Here is a 13474-nt window from a genome sequence, read left to right on the forward strand (position 1 = left end):
TGTCCGGCTGAGTTTCTTAATTTCGTCGCACTGTTAAGTTCTACCGTTCGCAACTGCATTTCGTTTGCCTCTGTGGGCACTCTAGCCCCGGCGCGGTTGTCTAGTTGTTATGGCGCTCGACTGCTGACCCGAAGGTCGCGGGATCGAATCCCGCCCGCGGCGACTGCATTTTCGATGGAGGCGAAAATGATTGAGGCCCGTGTACTTAGATTTAGGTGCACGTTAAAGAACCCCAGGTGGTCGAAATTTCCGGAGCCCTCCACTACGGCGTCTCTCATAATCATCGTGGTTTTGGGACGTTAAACTTATTATCTGTTGGCACTCTAGACCACTGGTTATCTGTCCTACGCAATACATTGCCCGCCCAGCTCCATTTCTTCAGCTTAATCACAACTATAGAACACCGACAACTCCCGTTTGCTCTCTAATCAAGGCGCTTCAACTGGAGCGCGCCACTGTCCAGCTCCGACCTGGCCGACCAACAGTCGCTGGTCGACCAGGTAGGAAGGGCGGCATAGGCCAGTGGGTTCCTCGACTAGCGCTCCTCTCCTTGAGAATACTGTAACAAAGTTTTTAGGGGCGAAGCTCCTAAAGCCGTGGGTCTGTCCTTCCTCTGTGACCGGTTTGTAACCACCTAGTTGGGGCCACCTCTAGCTCGTGAGAAGCGCGCGTTCTGGTATGCAGTAGAAGAAGAAGACGACGTTGACGAGTGAGACTCTCGTGCGTGTTGTCACTCGTCAACGTCGTCTTCTTCTTCTACTGCATACCAGAACGCGCGCTACAATATCTTCCATGAAGAAGGACCACGCTCGCGCCAATGCCATCGCCATGCTGCAGCGCGAGTTCGCTTCGCCCCACTCATCATCATTCACCACGTGGAGATGCTGTGATTTTTTCTGTTCTGTTATATCCGTCTTCCTGTGTTTCAAAGGGGCCCGTCAACACTTTTTCAGCATGGTCAGAAAACGGCGATCGGTAGTCGAGGCTGCTGAGATTATGCGAGCCAAACATTATAGCGCAGCACGCGGCCTGAAATTTACAGTTAATTCTCAAAGTCAGCAGGAAATCGCTCGCCCTTCTCTCGACAAATGATGCCACAAACCCAAATGGCCACGCCATAAACCCAAAGTCCACGGCTATTGGCTGATTTGAGCATCGTGAGCTGCAGAGTCACCGCGGCCGCCGCGGGATGCTGCTACGTGCCCGCGCGCTCGCTCGCGATCACACTGAAAGCGAGCCGCACGTTCGAAGACAAAAAAGAAAAAAAAAATAAAGTGCTCAAAAAGGCACACTGAAAGCACGCGCTGACGAACGGACGCATCTTCTTGCCTTCTTGCCCCCTTGTCATCCCCCCCCCCCCCCGTACAGGGGCGTAGCAATAAATTTTTTTTCGGGGGGGGGCACCTTGATCTGAAGTGTGGGTAGGGCAGGCAGATGTGATCGAGTGTCATTTTGAGCTCTGTATGACATGGCAAAAAAAAATTTCGGGAGGGGGGGGGGGGGGCACGGGCCCGGTGTGCCCACTTCCCCCCCCCCCCTGGCTACGCCACTGCCCCTGTAGCTTTCAGCGCGCTTGCTGGTTCGAAAGGAGAGAAAAAAGCGCGTGAAAAATCCCTGTAACTTCGCTCGTACTTGACGGATTCTAAAAAATTTGTGGCAGTCGATTTGTGAGGCAATAAAGTTCTTTAATGAAGCCATTCGATGACTACTTGCAAAAGTGTTCCGCCTATCATGTCTCGTTATTTACATTGCCGTTGCGCTCAAAATTCCATCTGTCAGTTATGCTTTTACCTGTTTTGTGCATACAAAGCTGTATTCTATTTACAGCTGCTTTCGCGCGTTCGCCAGCCTCCCCAGTATCAGTCGCCAATAAACGTGCCTTAGGCGGACGCACTCTTCTTCGTACGACATTTACCCAAGTGTGTTTCCGTTCTTCAGTGCTTCAACAAGGCAACACGAGCAGAAGCGACAAAGAAAGGAAAGAAAGAAATAAAGAAAGAAAGAAAGAAAGAAAGAAAGAAAGAACGAAGAAAGAAAGAAAGAAAGACGTTTACTCCTCGCTTTATGCCGGCGAAGGGGCAGTCTGCAAATATAACTCCACGCTGTACGCGCACCACTGTTCTACCTCACGGACCGCGTGTCCCGACCAGGTCGCGTCTCCACGTTCCCCAATCGTCACGAATTACACAGCTGCAGGCACGAGCCGAGAACGAGCGCGCCCGGCCGTGGCGCACTCACACCGCCCACGCGGCCTTGGCGACGTCCGCGCGCAGGGGAAATACGGCACCGTCTCCGAGGCCGGTGTAGACGGGCACGAGCCAGAGCAGCTTGCGCGGCCCCATCACCTGCGCGATGTTCCTGCACAGGCCGACGTCGTAGCGGCGAATGCCCTGACGCGCGATCATCTCCAGCGTGTGTGCAGTTGATGCAGAGCAGGAACAGGTGGTAGAGCAGCAGACCGACGAAGGCCAAGCCGAAGAAGAGCGACAGCAGGAAGAGGAAGGTGAGGTTGACCTCGGGCCAGATGCCCAGCACGAGGCGCGTCGTGACGCCGAAGTGAGGGTACGTGGTGGACGACACGTAGACGCAGTGCACGAACGAGTAGAAGAGGAAGAGGATGAAGTACTTGTAGTTTGAGAACGATACGCACTTGTTGAACCAGGGACAGTGGTGGTCCATCTTCAGCTACGCACGTGCCGCACACCTGGCAGTGAACGAAAGAGGGAGGCATTGGTCGAGGGCTCGTTTCTCTGTGTTAGAAACAACCTAATGAAACCAACAGACATTGAAGCTGAGGAAGTTATATGGGACATCCAGTTGTACGTTTTAACTGTACTATAGAAATTATGACGTAAATGGAAACCCCCTACTATTGTACTATTATGAATCTCTATGCACCTGGCAGTGGTGGCACCGGTCGGGCTTGATCACGTGACACTGGTAGCAGTAGCGCCTGACTCCGGTCGGCGCTGTCCATGCGCTGCATCACGTAAAAGCAGACGGGCACCGGCTTGAGAGGCGTGCGCAGCAGCCGCTCGAAGGGCCACAGCGCACCCAGCAGCGTCACGTGGAAGCCGACCAGGCGGGAGATCCTGTAGGCCGTGCCGCTGTCGGCCAGCAGCTGGCAGCACATGACCAGCACGTACGTGTGGTACTCCCAGCCGAGCACGACGAACTCGATCACGATGGGCATGAGCCGCATCACGGCGAACGCGCCCCGGAACCGCTTGCGGCAGCCGGCTATGGGGCACAGCAGGGCCCTCAGGAGCCGCAGCAGGGCGGCGATGCAGTGGCCCGTCGCCGTGACGCAGCGGTTCTGCCCTGAGCCAGTGCGCGGTTTTCGTGGAAAGGCTGGAGGGAGGAGAACGTCGGTTTCTCCGCTGCCGTCGGAACCGAGTGCCATGGCGACTGAACCGTCTCGATGTGCGGCCAAGGCGTTGACGAGGGCCCGCGCCGCGTTGATAGTAACGGTGATAATGATTCTTCCTTTAATTGCATGAACCCACTGTGGGTGTAGGCTTAGAACGAGCTGGTAATAACAATAATGAAAATAAGTAAATCATTAATATAGATATATGTGAATGAAAACGCGACAAAGACATGGTGTTGGTGGGTATAAAGGGTGCAACAACTACGGCGTTCGGTTCATTTCGAAATATACTATCTTTAATTAACGTGTACTGCCCTGCGCGGTGACTGCACGCAGTTTTTCGAGGCCAGTAGAGGAAGAAGAAGAGGTAGGCAGCGCGTGCTGTTGCACGCACCATCGGGTGCACCCTACGACAAGAGATGTACATCTCAGAAGAACGAACAACGCGCACGCATTGCCTCGAGAGCGCCCACACGTATGTGCATCACAGCTGGGTGCATCGACTGGCTTCCCGTGGTGGGTGGCTGGCTGTTGAAGGCGTGGAGCTACTACGCCTACGTGATCGTGTTCTGCGGCTCCGTAGTTAAGGACGACACGGTGCGGTTAGCCTTCATCGTGGGCTTCCACGTGCTGATGGCGCTGCTGCTCTGGTCCGAGCTGACGACCACCACCACTCCCGTGCCCAGTGTGCCGGCCTACTTCAGCCTGACCGAGGTGGAGCTCCGGCTCCTGCAGGAGGCACGCACCGAAGAGGCGCGCAAGGGCTTCCTTGAGATCCTGGGTCGCCAGCGCGGGGTCCTGACCCGCGGCCTGGACGGCGCTGTGAGCTACTGTGAGGTGTGTGAACGCATCAAACCCGACCGGGCGCACCACTGCTCCTTGTGCCGGCGGTGCGTGCTCAAGATGGACCACCACTGCCCGTGGTTCAACAACTGCGTCTGCTTCAGCACCTACAAGGCATTCCTGCTGACCAACATGTACATCATCCTGCTGTGCACGTACACGTTGTTCACGGCCGGAAGCTACTTTCGCCAGGTGCCCTGGAATCAGTGGCGCGTCACGGGGCCCGCTGTACAGGTCAGTTTGCCGGTACATGTCAGGATAGGAAAAAAAAAAAACGAAAAGAGGCTGATTACGTACAGGTTGCACGAACAAATCTTTACGATACTTTCTTAGAAAAACAAAACAACTGTTGGGAATGATTACAAAAGCTCTTATGCCAACCATTTGTATAGGCCGAACGGCTTTAGCTCTTGTGACAGACGCTACGCAGCGAAAAAACGAGAGCATGCGGACGATGAACTCTCGTTTGTTAGGTACAGGCACTGGGCACGTGCAGCTGCTCAACTCCTATATACGTTACGTCTTCGCCACGTCGATAAGTTATGAATAACTCATTTGTCCGTCCATTCCTCTGTCGTATCAAGGAGTGCAAGACAGACGTTATGCTCTAAATGACACAGCGTGTTTCTTCCGAGCGTATCGTCATTTCACTGCGTGGACATGCATCTCTACATAACCGACTAGCCCAACAGCAACTATTAATCCAGTCTTTTGATGTAGCTTATGAAGAAAGAAAAAAAAAGAGAATATGTGCGAGAAGTTAATTTCAGTGAGAGGTCTACGCAGCGCGCACACTGCCCCGTCTGTATATATATGTATACGATACAAAAAAAGCTGCGCCGTCCTTTAATGCTTCGGCAGTGGGGAGAACGTGTAAATTAGGATTAATCGATACGGCGGCTTTCGAGATACGGGGAATGGTCAGTCCATGTTGATATATTCTACGGCCATTTCGTATAGATCACCAAGCTCATGCAGGCGCTCGCCAGATGCTTGAAGGTCGTCTCAGGACAAAAGCTTCCGCCTGAGGCTCTACACAGAATGAACTGCTATCGCGGTTGCTGTTAATCGCACCACCGTATACAGCAGCGTTAAACTTTAATCACGGACGAATGATGCGAGCGGACGCTTTTGTGATCATAGGCGTGCGCGCAGGGAGAACAGCCGCCTTCCCCCTAATCATCTAAGGGGGGCGCCAAGTCTGCCCTGTACCTTAACTCACTCAGACCTCTCACTTCCATTGTTTAAGTCCACGCAGCTTTTTGACGATATGGCGGCCGAAGATGGGCACTGCGGTGAAACGGTGGGCGGCGCATGTATGTGGTTGTGATCCTCAGTTTTAGCTCACACGCCGGGCCGAGTCACAATGCGCCACCCACCGTTTCCAACAATGGATGGTGCAAGTGAGCGACCTGTCATTGACTGCTCGGCAAACGCGCACCCAGGTGGGCACCATGGTCGTCGTGTCGGTGGCCTTCTTCTTCTCCGTCGGCCCCTTCTTCTACTTCCACCTCACGCTGTTGGCGCTCAACCAGACCACGCTGGAATCCCTGCGCAGCCCCCGGTTCGTGGACAAGGGCGACACGTTCGACATAGGCCGCTGCAACAACTTCGTCGAGGTGTTCGGCCACACGTGGCTCCTCTGGCAGTTCCCAGTGCTCACCAGCCTGGGTGACGGGTCGCGCTTCCCCACCAAGCTGCACCCGCACAACCGCGAGCGTTTCCACTTGCACGGCGTTTGAGGCACGGTCTCAGTCAACCACGTGGAGCGCCGATGTTGGATCTGCGCAAGATGCCTCTGCGAAAGCGAATGTGTAGCCCTGTTTAATAACGCGCGCAGAGGTGTCCGCAGTTGGGAGGCGTCGCTGCCACCAGCTTCTTCGACTGCGCGCGTCATCTTTACACAAACTGAGCAATATTTTACATTGCATCGAACTCCTCTTTTTTTTCTTTAACGGTAAACTGTTCATCCCATTATCCGAATAATAAACCATGATTAGCGCACTGGTATATATATTGCAAACTCTTATTTTCCTTGAGCAATACTTCGCAGAACTTTAGGAGAACATAAGAACGTCTTCATGACTTTAGTTTTCCTATATAGCTGCCAAATATGTACGGATGGGACGCCCGAAATTTCTGCATGACAGAGATATCTGACATAAGACGATGCGCCGCAACACCGGCCTGCCCCGGTCCATTGCTCTGTACGGGGGAGACAGATCAATATATCCTGCAGATCGGCTTTATTTTTTGTCCGAGACGTTCTATTTCACTGTGCGGCTACACTTCGGCATACATTCAATCGAGACTACAAGGTAAAATCAAGACTGTATTGTGAGAAATGTAACCAGCTTAGTTTTCTTGGAATACATTATGATAATGGCACAACCTATGTAAATTTCGCGGCTCTTTTCTTTGTTAAATCAAGACTACATCTTGCATAAGAAACTACAGCATCAACAAATAAAAGTTTATTTGCAATAAAATACAGGTCGCCCTTTTCTTCAATATCGGTAATCTGTGCACGCTCTTGCTAGCTTTGTTGTTTTATTTTTTTTCGGAGGTAGGAGGCATACAAAATTAGTGGTAGTGCCCAAGGAGATAGCAGTGCCTTGACGGCTTCTTCGTTTACTTGTCCCATGGGGTAATTGCGCGGTCATGCCAGACAAACTCTCCTTTGGGTGACTGGATGTTCGGAGGCAGGAGAGCCAAGTAGGTTGCAGCATCGGCACCTGTATAGACGATTGAGAAAGCGAAATACCGGTTGTTACAGCTAAATATGAAACCAGTTAAGCAAAAGAAAAAAAAATGCGTTAAGTCTGCACTAAGTTGCGCAAAGCTTGGCAGAGCGAAGCTTGTTGATCCTCAGCTCGCCGTGCTGCAGCACGGGAATCACAACGCCGGCGGCGATTGGATCGAGCGTGCTTGGTCAAAGAAGCAGCAGCCAAGAGACGGCGACGGGTTGATCCAGCATACGTGCAAAGCTTGCCACTCTTTATGTGTTCAAATCGCTGTCCCTGAACCACGGTGCAATAGAACTGTGGCGGCGGCTTGGCTATTTTTAGCACAGGTGGTGCACAGCTGTGGCGGTTGCTATGGAAACGGCGCATCAGGGTTCTTTTTTTTTGTTAACGGACATCTTACTGTCAGCTTTAAGAGCTTCGCTGTTAAAGGAACCGTCAACCTGTCTTCACGCTGCTCCTGAGCGACATGAATTGGCAGTCCCACTGGAAGCTATATGCAACTACGTAAGTATGTTTATATATTGTACATACCATGTAGTAATAATAACTTTTGGGGTTTTACGTCTCAAAACTACGATATGATTATGAGGAACGCCGTAGTGGAGGGCTCCGGAAGTTTCGACCACCTGATGTTCTTTAACGTGCACCTAAATCTAAGTACATGGGCCTCAAGCATTTTCGCCTCTATCGAAGATGCGGCTGCCGCGGCCGGGATTTGATCCAGCGACCTTCGGGTCAGCGGTAGAGAACCATAACCACTAGATCACCATTGCGAGCATATACTATGTAGTATATGTACAATGCTATGCAGGAGGAGAAGGAGGAGATAATATTGAAAAGAAAGCATATTTCGGCCAGGAGCATGTAAGCTTGTATGCTACAGGCGTACCTGCAGTTAACTGGTACATGCTACAACCCAGACCAGTGAATAAGTGTCAGAGTCGATGGAGCTGCGCCAACGTGTGCCATGACACCTTGCCGTCACTGCTGAGGAAAGTAAGCCTAACATACTGACCAGCCCTGCTTGCTATGTGTACATGCCGGGCTCTTAAGATAGGTGCAGGCAAGCGAAGCTTGTACAACAGCCCAGCAATAGGAAATCGAAACTTTACAAAATTAAGCGAAAGAAAAAAAAAAGCGCGTTGAGAACTTATATAGCTGCTTACCTTGTTCAGGTGTTAAGGGCCCCTTGTGGCTGGACATGTCAGTGTCCACATATCCTGGATGCACCTTTAATTTAAAAAAAAAACAATTGAGAGATCAATCTGAAACCAGAAGATTTCCTTCCTGCTAGGTGCCCGCCATGTTTTTTTGAAAATTTCTTCTATGTATTATGTGTGCCTCAAATTTTTATCGATCTGCATCCGTAGACTACATATTAGTTCTGTAACTACAATGCGACACAAGTTGCAATTGATGTGGGGACTTGTATGCGCGAGCAGGACCATAGCTTAAGCTGATTTCAACGATAAACGCATAATAATAATATACTATGCGTTACCTTCCAAAATCCCGATATGATTATGAGGCACGCCATAGTGGATTTATTGAAATAACTTTAACGAGTTACGGAGGGACGGGCTCCGGAAATTTCGACCACCTGAGGTTGTTTAACGTACACGTAAACCTCAGTACACGGGCCTCCGGCACTTTCGCCTGCATCGAAAATGCTACCGCCGCGACCGCGATTGAACCTGCGACCTTCGGGTCAGCAGCCGAGTACCGTAACCGCTGTACCACCGAGGCGGCCATCTTTTACTGCATAAGTAGAGCCTTAAAACTAATGGTTTTATGGCATGAATACAAGTGTACATATATACGTAAGCGTGGGTACGTACATGGGTGTTGCGCTTGTTCGGAGTTAATATACATTGCTTATCGATTCGCTATGCCTCCAAATAAGTAGCTACAATAAAAATTAAATATCCCTATACTTACTGCATTGACAACCATGTCCTCACGAGGGTCTGCGTTGAATTCCCGCTGCTGGATGAAGGTCAACACAGTGACTCCAACTTTGGACACGTTGTAAGACGACTGGCCCCAACCTTTCTCGACATTCGTTCCATCCTTAGCGGCCCTATTTTGTGATTAAAATTGCAATACGGAACAAGCATGCAGCTGAGGAGAGTCTGAGCGCATAATAAAAACTTCATAGCTTAGACTAGCAGGACACTCACTGCACATAGTCATTCATGAGGCCGCAGAGCTCTTCCACAGTAATCTCGGGGTTGCTAAACTTCTTTTTGAGTTCTTCTCCTGGAATTCTCTGAAGCATGCCACACAGGCTGCTTACGTTAACCACTCTGCAAACAAGATGCGCACGTGAACACATTTATCATATCGGTGCACACTTTAAAAAATTATATATGTAAAACATGGAGAGGTATAGGCTACGTTAGAGCCGGCTATGCCATCATTATGATATTAATATTGATGTACGCCCGTATATATGAACTCACATGGGGTTCACAAATAAATGCATTGATGGTAGCATCTATGCCTTGATTTAAAAAGAAGAAGAAAAACAAGTAAGCGGCACGAAGCGAATAAACAGATCTACGGCTCTCGGAGTAATGTTATAAGAGCACGCCGCCTGCAGGGCCACGGCCGGTCTGGAGGCGCCCGCTCGCTTCTTTGCGCGCGCCTCCAGACAGACCGTGGCAGCGCTAAGTCAGAACGTGGCAGGGGGGAGGGGGGAGCATTTGGAAGGGCAGGGGGATCCGGCAATGCTCAAAGTGGTGGGTTAGTTACGTGGTGAGCAGCAGTGCATACATACAACGCCCAGGTGGGAGCTTCTCTATCCCTTGCTTCGCATTTCCGTAAGCGACGAGCTCTGCCACTAAAAGACTGTGTCTTACAAAAAAAAAAAAGCCATCCTTAGAGAGTAGAAAAAAAAAAAGAAAGTGCAGTCGCGTGCGCGGCAGGGGACGCGATAAAGCAGTGCAGTCCGAAACCGCGATGTCATTTTGTGGCAGCTCTGCTGCGCAAACACAGCTGCATAGGAGCGTCCGAGACGGTCCGTCAAAGCCAACGCAGTTTTTTTTTTTTTCTTTTTTTTAACCGTTCAAAGCAGGATCATGCGTTTCTGTGGAAGCGCTCTCGTGCGATAGCGGGTCGTCCACCACGTTACCGAAACACGTTGGATTCCCAGCCACAGCTACACGCTTGCATTACGCATCATTCGCTACGATTACCGCAGCTGCTTGCTGCATGTAATTACTGCATGCAGGATTACTGCAGTGTGTTGCGTCAGCTCTACTAAATCCCCAGTTCAGCGCAGGAGATTAGAAAAACAAACCTCGCGTGCGGGCGGAGCAAGGGAAAGAGTTCCTTGCAGACGTTGAGAGTCCCAAAGAAGTTCGTCTTCACGGTAACCTCTGCTTGTTCGGCAACCGGCGCTGTAGAGTCTTGCTGCAGTTAAAGGAAAGAGAGTAACCACGCAAGACATAAATAACGTTGTAATTGAACTTCTCCTTTTTTTATATGTAGGTGAAGACAACCAAGTGTTTTATTCCAGCTTGATTGCATCAATCTATGGTCGATACGTGTGTCGATCACCCTTCGAGAAACAGTCTCTCTACAAATGACATTCGGCACGCAAACGAGGTTCTCAGTTTCCAAGCAACAGTGTCTTAACAACCGAAGGTGAACAAACAGGTGAAAACTGGCAAACATGAACAAATCCTAACAACGAACACTGGTGGACGCTGACGAAGATGAGCGAATCCTAACAACCGAAGATCAACAACAACAACAACAAAAGCTCGTGGGAAAAATAAAGGGCAGGCAAGGCTGTGTAGAACGAGCAAAGAATAATCGCCTATCGCATGTGTGCACAAGTTACCTTCGTGGTGCCTTGATGTAATAGCAGCGTTCAGTTTATGGCCTTCAAATGTTACATTAGTGTTCGGTGCTTCGAAAGAATAAAAAACACGTACATCGTTAATGTAGGTGTCAAACTCGAGAAAACGTGGTACTTCATTGTGGTAATTAGCAGGCTCATACACTTTGCCGAACGAGGCATGCACAGCTGTGTCAGTCCCGGCGGAAAGACGTCATCCCATATGCGCTGTTTCTGCGAAACGCCATCTCCGATGACTAAGTTATTATAACATTCGCTCCAACAGCATTCAACTTCCGAATGACGTACTTCCGTGTTCGCTTACCTTGTAAGCCATGCCGGCGTTGTTCACGAGCACATCCAAGCCTCCGTACTCGCTCTTGAGGAAGTCACGAAATCTGCGGATGCTCTCGATGTCGTCGATGTCAAGCTGGTGAAACTTCGGGCGCAGCAAGTGCTTGTTGAGCTCTGCCACTGCTGCTTTGCCACGCTTCTCGTCCCTGGCTGTCCATAAAAGGAGAACACTTCTAAAATCTGGAATTCTAAATGGCGTAGAGTTCGTTTGAGAAGACGACAGGCGTCTGACTGTCGTAGCGTTGTATCAAATATATGTATTGTCTAAAGAAATACCCTGTATCGAGTACACGTGCTTACATGTGCACACTAAAATAAAATTAATGCGCAATTTTTTGCCTTTTTAAAGGCACCTTCGCCGCAGTACGACCGTGCTGTGCCGTGAAGCACTTTAAGTGTGAAAAGTGGGCACAGTTGTTGGGTCTGTTATATGTTGCTCGTCTTGCTTAATCATGCACGTACGCACGCATAATCTCTGGAAACAGCGCGAACGCCGAGCCGTCTAATAACTGTACTTTTGAAAGTCTTGAAAGTGGTTGCCTGTGGCGCGATTTCATGCGCGCTCTTAAAACGGACGGAGGCGGTCCGTTGCATCCAGCCGCACGCGATTGGTCAATGCAGGGCCGTGACGTCTGTCGCGGTTCACATTGGCCATTCGCGTGCGGCTGGATGTAACGCCACGCCTCCGTGCTTATTTGGAATGTGTACAAGATCGCGCCGCTGATATGCATAACTTTATTTTCACCTTCTTAAAGTAAGTTTTGCTGCCTTCGATTTGCGCTATGCAATGAAGCATATCATGCGTGAAAAGGGGGCAGAGTCAATGGGCCTATATATTATGTACTTTTTCATTCAGCGGCCGCGGTACTGCTTAACTGCGCATGTGCGCACGCACTATCGCTGATCACAGCAGGAAAACCGAGACGTCCATTAAGGGTGCCGGCCAGGCAGGCTTGAAAGCGGTTGTCTTACATGCATAGCTTCATTTTCGGTTTCATAAACTCAGTTTTGCTATGCGGTAAAGCACACCAACAGCAAAAAGGGGGCACAGCCAGGTGAGTATATGTGTTGCTTAATTACGAACGTGCGCACGCACCCCCTCCTGTCAATCTACAAACTCCGGGGTGTTTAGTAAGTACACTTGCGGGCCATCAGAGCTGTTTCTGACGTGGTGATTTAAGCCATTGTTTCGTCCACTTAACTCGCCCTGCATGCATATGATAACGTACGCTATACTGTACGCGTTACTTCATTATGCAGGCGCACGTGCCGTCCCCGGTGATATAACCTGCCAGTAAGCTTACTATAGTAAGGTTATTGGCAAAGGATGCCCCTATACACAAAAAAAAAATTACGCCATCTCCCACTAAAGAAAAGACGAGGGAATTAAACGGAGTTCACGGGTGCCCGTGTGACAGGGGTATCATACCGCCACATTCCCATCAGGAACAGCTACGACTACCTGCCAGTACACTTACTATAAGCTCTTTGTGATCATACTGTGACCGGAAACTGTGCGTGCTTCCTTTCCTCTAAGTACGCTTCACAGCAACACAGTGTAAACTTCACTGCATAACGCATTTGTGCTGCGGCAAAGCCATTTTTCTTTTTTTTTTTTCGGAAAGTTATGCATGTTAGATCATAGCCTCGGAACTAATTAAAAGCAGAATTCATATATTTCATAACGCAATCCACTGACCTGTGAGGAAGACATCTCCTTCAAACTGTTGACACAGGAACTTCACTATGCAGAATCCTATGCCCTTGTTGCTACCTGTAACCTGCGCAAAAGAGAAGCGGCTATACCGAAAGGTGTATGTTTTATTGTACTCGATAACTTAGTGACGTTAGTGTACACGCTTCTTCTCGAAATAACAAGCGTAAGTTAGGAGGATGCCCTTGAAAGGACACTAAAAAAAAGCCGATTTATTCGTATTAGTAAATGGCTCTTTCACGATACCAAAAACACCACGCTTGCTGCGAGAAGACGTTGGGTAAGCGAGAAAACGCAAAAAAAAAAAAAAAAAAGAATGCGGGTACTGACGCCACCTTGAAGTTCCCGCCCCAGTCGCCGTGACTTCATAGATTTTGGCTGCGCCTACTAGAGCCTACGTAGTTCCTAATGGATAAAAATGAAGTACAATGTATTCTTAGGAGGCCAGAGACTTTGCCTACCTAGTTTTAGGAAATTTAGTTGAACCAATGTGACCAAAACACGAAAAGAAAAAGTACTTTAATATCCGCGACGTCACCGCCATAGTCTCCGGCGGAAAATTTAAAAATGAAATTCTCTACATTGATTTTCTCAACTATTAA

General features: G+C 49.6%; 3 protein-coding genes across 6 annotated transcripts in view; 1 reads left to right on the plus strand and 2 right to left on the minus strand.

Moving 5' to 3' along the window:
- Positions 1-2061: 2061 nt before the first annotated feature.
- Positions 2062-3387, minus strand: LOC119385087 (palmitoyltransferase ZDHHC20). Its single transcript, XM_037652633.2, has 2 exons — positions 2899-3387; positions 2062-2704 (listed from the first exon to the last, which is right to left on the minus strand). The coding sequence occupies exon 2, from the start codon at positions 2677-2679 to the stop codon at positions 2176-2178; it is 504 nt and encodes a 167-aa protein (XP_037508561.1). The 5' UTR covers positions 2680-2704; positions 2899-3387; the 3' UTR covers positions 2062-2175.
- Positions 3388-3847: 460 nt separating this feature from the next.
- Positions 3848-5955, plus strand: LOC119385796 (palmitoyltransferase ZDHHC20-A). Its single transcript, XM_037653179.2, has 2 exons — positions 3848-4447; positions 5659-5955. Exons 1-2 carry the CDS (start codon positions 3848-3850, stop codon positions 5953-5955), a joined length of 897 nt encoding a protein of 298 aa, XP_037509107.1.
- A 717-nt stretch (positions 5956-6672) lies between these two features.
- LOC119387053 (carbonyl reductase [NADPH] 1) overlaps positions 6673-13474 on the minus strand; it is a 606874-nt gene continuing 600072 nt past the window's right edge. For all 4 annotated transcript variants that reach the window (XM_049413355.1, XM_049413354.1, XM_049413353.1 and 1 more), the window contains 7 exons: positions 12858-12939; positions 11130-11308; positions 10262-10374; positions 9141-9266; positions 8899-9040; positions 8127-8190; positions 6673-6948 (listed from right to left, as the gene is read on the minus strand). In XM_049413355.1, the coding sequence (XP_049269312.1) occupies positions 6845-6948; positions 8127-8190; positions 8899-9040; positions 9141-9266; positions 10262-10374; positions 11130-11308; positions 12858-12939 (810 nt within the window). In that variant the 3' untranslated portion in view covers positions 6673-6844. The remainder of the gene's footprint in view (positions 6949-8126; positions 8191-8898; positions 9041-9140; positions 9267-10261; positions 10375-11129; positions 11309-12857; positions 12940-13474) is intronic.

This window comes from Rhipicephalus sanguineus, chromosome 3, assembly GCF_013339695.2.
Source record: "Rhipicephalus sanguineus isolate Rsan-2018 chromosome 3, BIME_Rsan_1.4, whole genome shotgun sequence".
In the NCBI taxonomy this organism is placed as follows: domain Eukaryota; kingdom Metazoa; phylum Arthropoda; class Arachnida; order Ixodida; family Ixodidae; genus Rhipicephalus; species Rhipicephalus sanguineus.